This window comes from Moschus berezovskii, chromosome 7 (genome assembly GCF_049115385.1).
Source record: "Moschus berezovskii isolate FMDL1 chromosome 7, NW_MosBer_1.0, whole genome shotgun sequence".
In the NCBI taxonomy this organism is placed as follows: Eukaryota; Metazoa; Chordata; class Mammalia; order Artiodactyla; family Moschidae; genus Moschus; species Moschus berezovskii.
In genome coordinates this window covers 98,766,204-98,782,603 of record NC_142466.1, presented here as the reverse complement: position 1 = coordinate 98,782,603, position 16,400 = coordinate 98,766,204, and the positions used below count along the sequence as shown (strand labels likewise).

Below are 16,400 nucleotides of genomic sequence, written 5' to 3'. Positions count from 1 at the left end.
CTGTCCATCACCAACTCCCAGAGTCCAGCCAGTCCCATGTCCATCAAGTCGATGATGCCATCCAACCACTCATCCTCTGTTGTCCCCTTCTTCTCCTGCCCTCAATCTTTCCCAGCATCAGGGTCTTTTCCAATGAGTCAAATCTTTGCATGAGGTGGCCAAATATTGTAGTTTCAGCTTTAGCATCAGTCTTTCCAATGAACACCCAGGACTGGTCTCCTTTAGAATGGACTGGTTGGATCTCCTTGCAGTCCAAGGGACTCTCAAGAGTCTTCTCCAACACCACAGTTCAAAAGCATCAATTCTTCAGCGCTCAGCTTTCTTCACAGTCCAACTCTCACATCCATACATGACCACTGGAAAAACCATAGCCTTGACTATACGGACCTTTGTTGGCAAAGTAGTATCTCTGCTTTTTAATATGCTGTCTAGGTTGGGCTCCAAAATCACTGCAGATGCTGATTGCAGTCAGGAAATTAAAAGATGCTTACTCCTTGGAAGGAAAGTTATGACCAACCTTGACAGTATATTAAAAAGCAGAGACATTACTTTGCCAACAAATTTCCGTCTAGTCAAGGCTATGGTTTTTCCCGTGGTCATGTATGGATGTGAGAGTTGGACTGTGAAGAAAGCTGATTGCCAAAGAATTGATGCTTTTGAACTGTGGTGCTGGAGAAGACTCTTGAGAGTCCCTTGGACTGCAAGGAGATCCAACCAGTCCATTCTAAAGGAGATCAATCCTGGATGTTCATTGGAAGGACTGATGCTAAAGCTGAAACGCCAATACTTTGGCCACCTCATGCGACGAGTTGACTCACTGGAAAAGACCCTGATGCTGGGAAAGGTTGGGGGCAGGAGGAGAAGGGGACGACAGAGAATGAGATGGCTGGATGGCATCACCGACTCTGTGGACATGAGTTTGAGTGACCTCCGGGAGTTGGTGATGGACAGGGAGGCCTGGCGTGCTGTGATTCATGGGGTCACGGAGAGTCGGACATGACTGAGCGACTGAACTGAACTGAACTGAACTGAACTGAGGTTGGTCATAACTTTCCTTCCAAGGAGAAAGCATCTTTTAATTTCATGGCTGCAATCACCATCTGCAGTGATTTTGAAAGGCATTGGAATACAAAAATTAATTAAATGTTTTACATAGAGCTTCCAGTCCAGTGAGAAGATGAAGGCTAGACATTAAACTGTTACACAGTTAAATTTTAAAAGTGCAACTGTGATAAGTTCTACAAAAGAAAAGTGTGTGTACTATGAGGGCTTAGCAAAGGAGCCTCTAACCTAGTCAGCTAGTTAGGGAAGTGATGGCTGAGAGTAGAAGGATGAATACAAATTAAATGGGTAAAGAGAGAATAGAAGAATAGTGGTAAAATTGATTTGACACACATGTATAGAGCCCTCTTCAGGTACCAAGTATCATAATAGGTAACTGTGGTCTACAAGTGAATGAAACCTGGTCTGCATGTTAGGAAAAAGAACAAGGGCTGAATTTTGCTAATGACTGGCTATGAGAATTTGATTATTAGTTTACCCAAACATCAACATCTTAATCTGTAAAATATGAAAATTATATCTATTTTGCAGAATTCAAAATAGAGCCCTTAAGGGCTTCAGTGAGCCCTTAGCTCACTGCCTGACCTGTAAGTAGCAAGTTTTGCAATGACCAGGTCCGGAGTCAGCATGATATAATGTCAGAAGATCTTTTCATGGTGTTCAGAGCTCACTATTGTCCATCAAACTCAGTTCAATTCAGTTCAGTCACTCACTCATGTCTGACTCTTTGTGATGCCATGAACTGCAGCATTGTAGGCCTCCCTGTCCATCACCAACTACAGGAGTTTACTCAAACTCATATCCATTGAGTCGGTGATGCCATCAAAACATTTAATCCTCTGTCAGCCCCTTCCCCTCCCACCTTCAATCTTTCCCAGCATCAAGGTCTTTTCAAATGAGTCAGTTTTTCACATCAGGTAGCCAAAGTATCAGAGTTTCAGCTTCAGCATCAGTCCTTCCAAAGAATATTCAGGACTGACTTCCTTTAGGATGGACTGGTTGGATCTCCTTGCAGTCCAAGGGACTCCCAAGAGTCATCTACAACACCACAGTTCAAAAGCATCAATTCTTTGGTGCTCAGTTTTCTTTATAGTCCAACTCTCACATCCATAGATGACTACTGGAGAAACCATAGCCTTGACTAGACAGATCTTTGTTGGCAAAATAATGGCTCTACTTTTTAATATGCAGTCTAGATTGGTCATAGCTTTACTTCCGGGAGCAAGCATCTGTTAATTTCATGGCTTCAGTCACCATCGGCAGTGATTTTGGAGCCCAAAAAATAAAGTCTGAAACTGTTTCCATTGTTTCCCCATCTATTTGCCATGAACAGATGGGAGCAGATGCCATGATCTTAGTTTTCTGAATGTTGAGCTTTAAACCAAATTTTCACTCTCCTCTTTCACTTTCATCAAGAGGCTCTTTAGTTCTTCACTTTCTGCCATAAGGGTGGTGTCATCTGCATATCTGAGGTTATTAATATTTCTCCCATCAATCTTGATTCCAGCTTGTGCTTCTTCCAACCCAGCATTTCTCATGATGTACCCTGAATATAAATTAAATAAGCAGGGTGACAATATACAGCTTTAACGTACTCCTTTCCCGATTTGGAACCAGTCTGTTGTTCCACATCCAGTTCTAACTGTTGCTTCCTGACCTGCATACAGATTTCTCAAGAAGCAGGTCAGATGGTCTGGTATTCCAGTCACTTGGAGAATTTTTCACAGTTTGTTGTGATCCACACAGTCAAAGGCTTTGGCATAGTCAAAAAGAAGAAATAGATGTTTTTCTGGAAATCTCTTGCTTTTCCAATAATCCAACAAATGGCAATTTGATCTCTGGTTCCTCTGCCTTTTCTAAAACTGCTTGAACAACTGGAAGTTCACAGCTCACATATTGCTGAAGCCTGGCTTGAAGAATTTTGAGCATTACTTTGCTAGTGTGTGAGATGAGTGCAATTGTGCAGTAGTTTGAGCATTCTTTAACACTCACTTCCTTAGGAATTGGAATGAAAACTGACCCTTTCCAGTTCTGTGGCCACTGGTGTTTTCCGAATTTGCTGGCATATTGAGTGCAGCACTTTCACAGCATCATCTTTTAGGATTTGAAATAGCTCGACTGGAATTCCATCACCTCCACTAGCTTTGTTCATAGTGATGCTTTCTAAGGCCCACTTGACTTCACATTCCAAGATGTCTGGCTTTAGGTGAGTGATCATGCCATCATGGTTATCTGGGTCATGAAGATCTTTTTTGAATAATTCTTCTGTGTATTCTTGCCAGCTCTTCTTAATATCTTCTGCTTCTGTTAGGTCCATACCATTTCTGTCCTTTATTGAGCCCATCTTTGCATGAAATGTTCCCTTGGTATCTCTAACTTTCTTGAAGAGATCTCTTGTCTTTCCCATTCTATTGTTTTCCTCTGTTTCTTTGCACTGATCACTGAGGAAGGCTTTCTTATGTCTCCTTACTACTCTTTGGAACTCTGCATTCAAATGGGTATATCTTTTCCTTTATCCTTTGCTTTTTGCTTCTCTTCTTTTCACAGGTATTTGTAAGACCTCCTTAGACAGCCATTTTGCTTTTTTGCATTACTTTTTCTTGGGGATGGTCTTGATGCCTGTCTCCTGTACAATGTCATGAACCTCTTTCCATAGTTCATCAGGAACTCTATCAGATCTAATCCCTTGAATCTTTTTCTCACTTCCACTGTATAATCTTAAGGGATTTTATTTAGGTCATACCTGAATGGTCTACTGGTTTTCCCTACTTTCTTCAATTTAAGTCTGAACTTGGCAATGAGTTCATGATCTGAGCCACAGTCAGCTCCCAGTCTTGTTTTTGCTGACTATATAGAGCTTCTCCATCTTTGGCTGCAAAGAATATAATCCATCTGATTTCGGTATTGACCATCTGATGATATCCATGTGTAGAGTCTTCTCTTGTGTTGCTGGAAGAGGGTGTTTGCTATGACCAGTGTGTTCTCTTGGCAAAATTCTATTAGCCATTGCCCTGCTTCATTCTGTACTCCAAGGCCAAATTTGCCTGTTACTCCAGGTATCTCTTGACTTCCTACTTTTGCATTCCAGTCCCCTATGATGTAAAGGATATTTTTTTTGGCGTTAGTTCTAGAAGGTCTTATAGGTCTTCATAGAACTGTTCAGCTTCTTCAGCATTACTGGTCAGGGCATAGATTTGGATTACTGGGATATTGAATGGGGTGATACCCCACGTCCAAGGTCAGGAGCTGTGGCTGCATCTTGCTGAAGTGGCTGTGAGGAGATACCCCACATCCAAGGTCAGAAAAACCCCAGCAAGATGTTAGGCCCTGAAGTGGCTGTGAAGAGATACCCCATGCCCAAGAGCAACAGAGAAGCCCCAGAAAGATGGTAGGAGGGGGAAATTAGCCTTTAGAATCAAACCCCATTCCCACCAGAGACTCTCAGAGGGCTCAAACAAATCTTTTGCACACAAGGATCCAGGGACTCCACAGATACTGAAACAGAACTGTGTTTGAGCATCTCCTGTGGAGGTACAGGTCAGCAGTGGACTGCCACAGGGACAGGGGCTTTGGGTGATGCAGACTTGGGTATGGCATAACCCTCTTGGAGGTGGTCACCATTAACCCCCCTTAAAGCTGCCAGAACTTACATAGGACTAGGAAATAGACTCTTAGAGGACACAAACAGAATTTTGTGTGCACTAGTACCCAGGAGAAATGAGCTGTGACCCCACAAAAGACTGACCCAGACTTGCCCATTGAGTGTCCAGGAGTCTCCAGCAGAGGCATGGGTTGGTGGTGGCCTGCTGCAGGGTTGGAGGCAGTGACCGTAGCAGTACATGCATGGGATCTTTTGAAGGAGGTCGCCATTATCTTCATTACCTCCACCATAGTTTGGCCCCAGGTAAATAGCAGGGAGAGAACACAGCTCCACCCATCAACAGAAAATAGAACTAAAGATTTACTGAACATGGCCCTGCCCATCAGAACAAGATGGACCCTGCCCCTCAGTAAGTCTATCCCATCAGGAAGCTTCCACAAGCCTCTTATCCTACTCCATCATAGGGCAGATGGATTGAAAACCACAATCACAGAAAACTAACCAATCTGATCACATGGACCACAGCCTTGTCTAACTCAATGAAACTATGAGCCATGCCATCTAGGGCCACCAGGCCAGACGGGCCATGGGGGAGAGTTCTGACAAAATGTGGTCCACTGGAGAAGGGAATGGCAAACCACTTCAGTGTTCTTGCCTTGAGAACCCCATGAACAGTATGAAAAGGCAAAAAGATAGGACACTGAAAGATGAACTCCCCAGGTCGGTAGGTGCCCAATATGCTACTGGAGATCAGTGGAGAAATAACTCCAGAAAGAATGAAGAGTTGGAGCCAAAGTAAAAGCAACATCCAGTTGTGGATATGACTGGTGATGGAAGCAAGGTCTGATGCTGTTAACAGCAATGTTGCATAGGAAACAGGAATGTTAGGTCCATGAATCAAAGAAAATTGGAAGTGAACAAACTTCCAATGGAGATGGCAAGAGTGACCATCGACATTTTAGGAATGAGTGAACTAAAACGGACTGGAACGGGTGAGTTTAACTCAGATGACCATTATATCTACTACTGTTGGCACGAATCCCTTAGAAGAAATGGAGTAGCCATCATAATCAACAAAAGAGTCTGAAATGCAGTTCAGTTCAGTTCACTTCAGTCGCTCAGTCGTGTCCGACTCTCCGCGACCCCATGAATCACAGCACGCCAGGCCTCCCTGTCCATCACCAACTCCCGGAGTTCACTCAAACTCACGTCCACAGAGTCGGTGATGCCATCCAGCCATCTCATTCTCCGTCGTCCCCTTCTGCTCCCGCCCAACCTTTCCCAGCATCAGAGTCTTTTCCAGTGAGTCAACTCGTCGCATGAGGTGGCCGAAGTATTGCAGTTTCAGCTTTAGCATCAGTCCTTCCAATGAACACTCAGGATCGATCTCCCTTAGAATGGACTGGTTGGATCTCCTTGCAGTCCAAGGGACTCTCAAGAGTCTTCTCCAACACCACAGTTCAAAATCATCAATTCTTCGGCGATCAGCTTTCTTCACAGTCCAAATCTCACATCCATACATGACCATGGGGAAAAACCATAGCCTTGACTAGACGGACCTTTGTTGGCAAAGTAATGTCTCTGCTTTTTAATGTGCTATCCAGGTTGGTCATAACTTTCCTTCCAAGGAGTAAGCGTCTTTTAATTTCATGGCTGCAATCAGCACCTGCAGTGATTTTGGAGCCCAAAAAAATAAAGTCTGACACTGTTTCCACTGTTTCCCCATCTATTTCCCATGAAGTGATGGGACCAGATGCCATGATCTTAGTTTTCTGAATGTTGAGCTTCAAGCCAACCTTTTCACTCTCCTCTTTCACTTTCATCAAGAGGCTTTTGAGTTCCTCTTCACTTTCTGCCATAAGGGTAGTGTCATCTGCATATCTGAGATTATTGATATTTCTCCCAGCAATCTTGATTCCAGCTTGTGCTTCTTCCAGCCCAGCGTTCCTCATGATGTACTCTGCATAGAAGTTAAATAAGCAAGGTGACAATATACAGCCTTGACGCAGTACTTGGATGCAATCTCAAAAATGACAGAACAATCTCTGTTCGTTTCTATCAGACTATCTGGATTCATATTCCACATTAAATGTTTACTAGCTCTGTAGTCTTGGCAATTAACAAACTTTCTAATCTTCAGTTCCTTTATTTATAAAAGGATGAGAATAGAAATACCTCATAAGTTTATTTGGAGAATCAAAGGAGAAATGTATGGAAAGTGTGAAGTAAGTACCTAGCCTACATGTTATGTAAGTACAAGGTGCTGTCTCAGCACATATAAATAGACAGTAAATTATTTTTATTTTTGTTCTTCCTGGATAGGAGGGTGAAATTCTATAAGGCCAAAGACTTCAGACAGAGTCTTGATCTAGGGTTAAAAAATGAATAGCTGTTGGATAAACAGAATGCTGATAAGTTTGCCTTGCTCAAGCCATAGGGTTGCAATCTGCTACTGTAAGAACAGCCTAGGCCTAAGGCTTAAGGATCACAATAAACTGTGGAAAATTCTGAAAGAGATGGGCATACCAGACCACCTGACCTGCCTCTTGAGAAACCTGTATGCAGGTCACAAAGCAACAGTTAGAAATGGACATGGAACAACAGACTGGTTCCAAATAGGAAAAGGAATACGTCAAGGTTGTATACTGTCACCCTGCTTATTTAATTTATATGCAGAGTACATCATGAGGAACGCTGGGCTGGAAGAAGCACAAGCTGGAATCAAGATTGCCGGGAGAAATATCAATCACCTCAGATATGCAGATGACACCACCCTTATGGCAGAAAGTGAAGAGGAACTCAAAGGCCTCTTGATGAAAGTGAAAGAGGAGAGTGAAAAGGTTGGCTTGAAGCTCAACATTCAGAAAACAAAGATCATGGCATCTGGTCCCATCACTTCATGGGAAATAGATGGGGAAATAGTGGAAACAGTGTCAGACTTTATTTTTTGGGGCTCCAAAATCACTGCAGATGCTGATTGCAGCCATGAAATTAAAAGATGCTTACTCCTTGGAAGGAAAGTTATGAGCAACCTAGATAGCATATTAAAAAGCAGAGACATTACTTTGCCAACAAAGGTCCGTCTGGTCAAGGCTATGGTTTTTCCAGTGGTCATGTATGGATGTGAGAGTTGGACTGTGAAGAAAGCTGATCGCCGAAGAATTGATGCTTTTGAACTGTGGTGCTGGAGAAGACTCTTGAGAGTCCCTTGGACTGCAAGGAGATCCAACCAGTCCATTCTAAAGGAGATCAGTCCTGGGTGTTCATTGGAAGGACTGATGCTAAAGCTGAAACTCCAATACTTTGGCCACCTCATGCGACGAGTTGACTCACTGGAAAAGACTCTGATGCTGGGAGGGACTGGGAGTGGGAGCAGACGGGGACGACAGAGAATGGGATGGCTGGATGGCATCACCGACTCGATGGACATGAGTTTGAGTGAACTCTGGGAGTTGGTGATGGACAGGGAGGCCTGGCGTGCTGTGATTCATGGGGTCACAAAGAGTCAGACATGACTGAGCGACTGAACTGAACTGAACTGAAGGCTTAAGGAGAATATTTTAAAAGACTAGTGAGTTTATTCTAATAAACATCTTCTCTCCATTTGTTGCGATGACCTGGAAGACAGGGTGATGTGGTCGGTAATAGTGTGGACTTTGAAGTGAAACAGACATAGGTTCTAATCCAATCCCTACTACTTCTAGCTGTGTGATTTTACTACTTTTATTATTTACTATTACTTGCTACATTTCACTGAGCTCCTAGTTGGTTAATCCTTAAAAAAGAAGTATTACTAGAGTCCTTTTTATGAGGTTTTTATCAGGATTAATCAGGTTTTTATGAGGATTAATCAAGATAATGCAGATAAACATCAGTTAGCACATAAAAATCAATAAATGTTAGCTCTTATTATTATTGATGCCTCATTAAGGTTATGCTGGCATAAAACATTAGAATTTATCCAGTGTGTGAACAGTTGAACACAAGTATATGCCATACAGCCTGTTCAACAGTGAGAAATCCAAAGAAATATCACAAAGCAAGTGGTAAGTCACTTTGTGGCAATGATTGTAGGTATTTAACTTTGTGGGCCCAGTAACTCTGAAAATTATGCAAAGCTGCCCCCCAAAAACTATTGACATTAATGACTTACTTCACTGAATGTAGCTTTTTAATTTACAAACATGAGTCATGTTTCTGAAGCCAGTCTATAAATAAATATATGGAACAACCATTGTTAATATCTTGATATATTTTCTTCCCAGGGCTGTGTGTGTGTGTGTGTGTACATGTGTATATATGATATACATGAGGGAGACACAGTATTTAAAATAACTATGAATGCATGCATGCTCAGTTGTGTCCAACTCTTTGCAACCCCATGGACTGTAATCCACCAGGCACCTCTGTCCATGGAATTCTCCTGGTAAGAAAACTGGAGTGGGTTGCCATTTGCTTCTCCAGGGGATCTTCCTGACTCAGGGATCGAACCTGCATCTCCTGCATTGGCAGGCAGATTCTTTACCACTACACCACCTGGGAAGCCCTTAAAATAGCTATATACATATTTAACTTTGATCAGACCATACAAGAGCCTTTTCTCCATTTGTCATGTGAACATTTGCTTTGTTTTATTAAATATGCTTTACAAACATGATTTATACATTAGATAATGTTCTATAAGGATGTGGCAAATAATTTAACTATTGCCATATTGTTAGACCCTTTGCTGTGTGTCAAAACTAATTAATCTTCAAATATAAATTGTTTATTACCAAATTCAGTGATTTCTTAATCTGTAGGTGTGTAAACAACTTGAAGAAAAGGAAAAAAATATCCTGAGTTGATTCTTTTATTTGAAATAACTCTAGATCCTGTATTAATACTTCTGTACAACTTCCATAAATTATACTGTCTCATGTACTGTATCTTTAATACTTAGTGACAGAAAGCTTCTGCCTGACTCCCAATGCACTGCCTCTCCTCACTGTGAGGTCTTGCATCCTGGAGAACCATGACATTACTGGATCTACTCCTGCTAGCCGCCTCCTCTATTGCTCCTAACTGTCTTACATACCATTCCATTTGAGAAAATATACATGATTCAGCACTGGATAACAGAGTTATCTAAGGGAAAGAGATCATTTCATAATTACACCAAAAATAAATTCAAAGAACTTAAAATATACTACAGCATAAAGACTAATAAACATAAAAGAGGTGAATTCATGGTTTGGGGTCATGTATATTTTAATCTCAGGTTGCAGGATTTTAACTTGGCCTTTGTGTAGTTCTAACCAAGGAAGGGCACAATCTTTAATTTATTACCTTAACTTTATGCTTTGCCTAATAAGCAATTTATATGATTACCAAAGTTGATTTCATATGTCATTTTATAATTTCTAAAAAATTCTGACAGCCTGACAGCCTCTCAATATAAAGAAGAAAGCTGCTTTATATTTTCTATCTGTTGTTTTCATCTGTTTGCTTCTGGAGAGAAACTAGTTACTTATGTGAGGATAGAACATTTATTTATTTGAAAGCTGGTATGAAAGAGCATGTACCTATGTTGGCACATGGAAATTTATGTTTATGACTGTGTGTGTTTGAAAAATGCAAGGTCATTATCAGACTCCAAAGAATGATAGAGAAAGAAAATTTTGAAAACAACTCTAGGAATAATTTATATTCAAGACATTTCTTTTTCTGCCTCATAGCTACATCATCCCTCTCAAGGCTTCCGTTTTGGAACTGTCCGGGAGAGCAGTGCTGAAGACTATGTGAGGCAAAGCTTCCCAGAGATGCATGAGTATATGAGAAGGTACAATGTACCAGCCACCCTGGATGGAGTGGCGTATCTAAAGTGAGTGTCAACCTCCTCGGTCCAAAAAGTTCTCAGTGAAAAAGAAGGCTTGTTACTGATGTAATGTTTGTTGGATTTTTTTTTTATGTTATCTAAATATACCCATTGTGTGTTCCATAATACCTCACACCATGTGAGATCCAGGAGACAGTATGGAGTAAATGTGCATTTAATTATGTGACCTAGTTTTCTAGTTACCTCCACAGTCCCAAGCTGGCAGTAGCTTTGATCAAAGTGCCAGTAGGGTCAGTACTGTAGCAGATGGTGTGGGAAGTAAACGTTGGCTTGACATCACTTGGGAAAATAATGGTGCTGAAATGATCAAACACTCAGGGAATGTGGCCAGAGGATAAAGTGTCCCAAAGCAACCCTTTCCTTCACAGTGAATCTCTAAGCCTGTGGACTGTCTCCTCTTGCCACAAGGAAGTGGGATTTATCTTAGAGATTTCCTGTAGAAAAGAAATAAGATAAAAGGCATTGATTCCCATGCCTGCATCCTTCTCATCAGAATTTATGAGAAGCAATCAAGAGCAATCACATTGCCATGGCAGATTATCAGAGCTATAATTCAGGGAAGCTGAATGCAAAGGAGGATGGTGCATCTCTGGGTCTGCTCAACTAGTCTGCCTGGGAGAAGGGGATGAATGCCTCCTGATCAGCGCCACAGCATGCAAGCAAGCAATCCTCCCTCTCCTGCCTGATGGTCTCAGGACAATCACATACATGCAAACTCCAATCCCTACAATCGTGCAGTATCAGAAAACTGGTTTCTGTATCATCAAACACAATTATATCCTCAATGACAGTAGGACTTGGCACCTCAAATCCTTTTTTAAGAAAGAAGGGAAGCAAATAATTTTATGGGACATAAAGGCTCTGAATTTCTCAAGAACTCTAGTAATCAGCCCTGAAAACAATTTTATGGACTAAACTAGAGTCTAGAAAGGAAACTTTGTGTTCTCAGATTTGCACAGGTATATATAGTGTGAAACACTATGAAATGTCACTTTCCATTTTGTAAGAACTTTAAAACATTAGAGTCCCTCTCTGACACAGAGTTTACTGCTCCTTTGCCCCCCAACACCTCCTCTTTATCCTCTCCATCAGGGAAATCTATAGCTGAGAAAAAGAATAAGATGTCAGGAAGATAGCGATGGCTCCCCACTAAATAGTAATGGGTGACAAATTGGGCCCTTCTGGCAGTGTGAAAGGCTGAGAAAAGCCCCTGCTGCAGTGGAGCAGTTCCACTGCACTCTGGGTATTCGCTTATTCTGGAGGATTCACCTCCAAGGCCCCAGAGCTCAGTTGGCTGTACTCTTGCTGGAAAGAAGAAATTGTTAGGAAAACAGGCACAGATGAAGGAGTTGAGGCCCAAATGAATCAACTTGTCCATGGAAATACAGCTAATAAGTGGCAGTCTGGACCAGAACCATGACTTTGGACTGTAGCCACTGCTGCAGGCTAGCCTGAGAACTATAACTGGATAGCAGGTCCTTGATGTTCAAGGCACAGTCCACATTCCAGCAACATCCATGTAGCAGGTAGCACTTGGGAGCATGTAAGAATGAAGGCTCTCAGGTCCCATCACAGAATCTGCATTTTAACAAGCTCCCCAGGTGAGTTACAGATTGAGGTAACTTTGGAACAAAGGTTATCATTAATGCCCTCTGCCTTCTTCCCTCTGAGCTTCTCTCTCCACTTTTGGCCCAGATACAGCCTATGCTCCTATTCACTACTCCAAAAAAACCAAGGTCCCCAAGTTACCCTCTGACATACCAGTGCCATGACCTACAAGGCACTACCCCTGGAGTCATCTCTAAAGAGAGGTTCCTGTGTTAAAGCTGTCCCTCCCCTCTCCCATCAGATTCCCTGAGCTTCATCCTAACTCACTTAGAACCCTGCTTTTTGAAGTGACAGTATTCCAATAAATGAATCCCTATTAAAGTAATAATTACTTAATTTTTGTATGTTTATATATAACTAGTTTTGTGGTATATGTGTTACGAAATGAATGTTCAAAAGACAGCATGATTTTATAATGGGAGAAACAACTGTAGGCCCTGCCAACTGTAAGGATGATTCAGCCAGTCTAGAAGCTCCTTATACCTGGACCAAACCCTGCCACTTCCTCCTCACTGACTCAGGGTCCCATGGGAGTCTGTGAGCTAATTGCTTCTTGCTTTCCCATGCAATAGAGACCTGCCATAGATAACTTCACTTTGCAATTCAAAATCATGAAGAGTTATTTAGGGATACCACTCAGATGGACCACAGGAAAACTGAGCCCTAACTTTTTGTACACTTATTGCTGCCACAAATATTTACAGAGCATTAGTAAATGGTAACTTGGTTCTCTGTAGCTCGCAAGGTACATTCTGGTACTGTGAGAATAAAGCTTTCATTAGAGAAATACCTTTCAGCTTGATTTTTATTTTACTGCCAGGATTCCATTACGGTTTCTGATCTTCAGCTTCCAGGATACAGTTCATATACCAAGCCCTTTCTGAAGTTTCCCTCAGCTCTGGAGCTGAGAGATGTTTTTCATTTTGGTTGAAGTTAAACATAGTAAAAAAGATTTATGAGCATGGCCCTGCCCATCAGAACAAGACCCAGTTTCCCCTTCAGTCAGTCTCTCCCATCAGGAAGCTTCCATAAGCCTCTTATCCTACTCCATCATAGGGCAGATGGGCTGAAAACCACAATCACAGAAAACTAACCAATTCGATCACATGGACCACAGCCTTGTCTAACTCAATGAAACTATGAGTCGTGCCATATAGGGCCATCCAACCCAGACAGGTCATGGGGGAGAGTTCTGACAAAACGTGTTCCACTGGAGAAGGGAATGGCAAACCAGTATACTTGCCTTGAGAACCCCATAAACAGTATGAAAAGGCAAAAAGATAGGACACTGAAAGATGAACTCCCCAGGTCAATAGGTGCCCAATATGCTACTGGAGATCAGTGGAGAAATAACTCCAGAAAGGATGAAGAGATAGAGCCAAAGAAAAAACGACACCCAGTTGTAGATGTGACTGGTGATGGAAGCAAGGTCCGATGCTGTTAAGAGCAATATTGCATAGGAAACAGAAATGTTAGGTCCATGAATCAAAGCAAATTGGAAGTGGTCAAACAGGAGATGGCAAGAGTGACCATCGACATTTTAGGAATGAGTGAACTAAAATGGACTGGAATGGGTGAGTTTAACTCAGATGACCATTATATCTACTACTGTTGGCAAGAATCCCTTAGAAGAAATGGAGTAGCCATCATAGTCAACAAAAGAGTCTGAAATGCAGTATTTGGATGCAATCTCAAAAATGAGAGAATGATTGACCATCTGGTGACGTCCATGTGTAGAGTCTTCTCTTGTGTTGTTGGAAGAAGGTATTTGCTATGACCAATGCATTCTCTTGGCACAACTCAATTAGCCTTTTCCCTGCTTCATTCTGTACTCCAAGGGCAAATTTTCCTGTTATTCCAGGTATCTCTTGACTTTCTACTTTTTCATTCCAGTTCCCTATAACAAAAATGACATTTTTGGGGGTGTTAGTTCCAGAAGGTCTTGTAGGTCTTCATAGAACTGTTCAACTTCAGCTTCTTCAGCATTACTGGTCAGGGATTAGATTTGGGTTACTGTGATATTGAATGTTTTGCCTTGGAAACGAACAGAGATCATTCTCTCATTTTTGAGATTTCATCCAAGTACTGCATTTTAGATTCTCTTGTTGACTATGATGGCTACTCCATTTCTTCTAAGGGATTCTTGCCAACAGTAGTAGATACAACGGTCATCTGGGTTAAACTCACCCATTCCTGTCCATTTTAGTTCACTTATTCCTAAAATGTCGATGGTCACTCTTGCTTTTGACTGTGTGGATCACCACAAGCTGTGTAAAATTCTTCAAGAAATGGGAATACCAGACCATTTGACCTGCCTCTTGAGAAATCTATATGCAGGCCAAGAAGCAACAGTTAGAACTGGACATGGAAAAACAGACTGGTTCCAAATCAAGAAAGGATTAGATCAAGGCTGTATATTGTCACCCTGCTTATTTAACTTATATGCAGAGTACATCATGAGAAATAATGTACTGGATAAAGCACAAGCTGGAATCAAGATTTCTGGGAGAAATGTCAATAACCTCAGATATGCAGATGACACCACCCTTATGGCAGAAAGTGAAGAAGAACTGAAGATCCTCTTGATGAAAGTGAAAAAAGAGAGTGAAAAAATGGCTTAAAACTCAACATTTGGAAAACTAAGATCACAGCATCTGGTCCCATCACTTCATGGCAAATAGATGGGGAAACAGTGGAAACAGTAACAGATTGTATTTTTGGGCTCCAAAGTCTCTGCAGATGGTCACTGCAGCCATGAAATTAAAAGACGCTTGCTCCTTGGAAGAAAAGTTATGACCAACCTAGACAGCATATTAAAAAGCAGAGACATTACTTTGCCAACAAATGTCCATCTAGGCAAAGCTTTGGTTTTTCCAGTTTTTCATGTATGGATGTGAGAGTTGGACTATAAAGAAAGTTGAACACCAAAGAATTGATGCTTTTGAACTGTGGTGTTGGAGAAGACTCTTCAGAGTCCCTTGGACTGCAAGGAGATCCAACCAGTCCATCCTAACGAAAATCAGTCCTGAATATTCATTGGAAGGACTGATGCTGAAGCTGAAACTCCAATACTTTGGCCACCTGATGCAAAGAACTGACTCATTGGAAAAGACCCTGATGCTGGGAAAGATTGAAGGCAGGAGGAGAAGGGGATGACAGAGGATGAGATGGTTGGATGGCATCACCGACTCAATGGACATGAGTTTGAGTAAACTCCTGGAGTTGGTGATGGACAGGGAAGCCTGGCTTTCTGCAGTCCATGGTATCACAGTGACTCTGTGACTGAGTGACTGAATTGTAGCATAGGCCTCATTGTAACTCAATTCCAATACCCCGGAAAGATTATTCATTTTTTTTCAGATTTTTTTTTTTTTTTTAGATTTTCATTTTGAAGTGGCTATTTCACTTTCTGGAAGAGTATAAAGAGGAAGTGATAGTCATTGGCACCAAGAAGGGAAGCTGACCTACTTAATATATCTCAGTGTGGCTCAGACAAACCCATCATAAAGGTACTTGCTGCTCAATGATGAATCTTAGAGGTGTTTAGTGGTGTCCTTCTCTTTTAGATTTTTGATGGCCCCACATTCTCCTCTGAGTTTAGAATCTACTTCTCTGTACTGAATTCCAGTAGCCTCATTTTTGGTTCTAAGAGAGGAAGGACTGGACCCAGATGGAACAGAGAAGAGTTGTTCTCTTTGCCAAGCTCGTTGGACCACCTGGGGGGTCAAAAACTCTTTATTAAATGTTCTATTACCTTTCCAAAAATTTTTGAGATAGTTGAAAACAAAGAGTTATTTGCATACACCTTAAACAGTTCCCTGTGAAATTCATTCTCCCGTGCCTCCTTTGTAAGTGGAGCTCAACTGGTGCTGACCACCTTCCTGGGGACCATTTCTATGCCTATGTTAAAAAATGGGGGAGAATACAAGAAGGATGTACAAAGTGTCTGTTGCTATCTTGAGCCCAATCCACAGTCAATTAATTCACTGATACAGTCCAGAAATACTTGCCTTTAAATGATTTTTGCCTGAACTGTCTCCTGGGATGGGAGTGAAACATGAATCTCTGGAGTTATATTAATAAATCAGACCACAAAGACCTGATTTGCATACGCTTCCTATTCCATTTATTAAACACCAGCTATGAACTTTAAAGAGATCTCAACTCTTTATTCCCCCAAGAGTGCTGGATCTCTTATATGCACTTCTTTATTATGTACTCCCAAGTGTGAAATAATGTCTGATCTCTGGA

General features: G+C 41.6%; 1 protein-coding gene across 1 annotated transcript in view; it reads left to right on the top strand.

Annotated features, from left to right (window-relative positions):
• The window catches only part of GRIN3A (glutamate ionotropic receptor NMDA type subunit 3A), a 215,867-nt gene that overhangs the window by 132,618 nt on the left and 66,849 nt on the right, over window positions 1–16,400 (top strand). Inside the window, exon 4 of the mRNA XM_088838214.1 lies at window positions 10,381–10,526. Coding sequence (XP_088694340.1) covers window positions 10,381–10,526 — 146 coding nt within the window. The remainder of the gene's footprint in view (window positions 1–10,380; window positions 10,527–16,400) is intronic.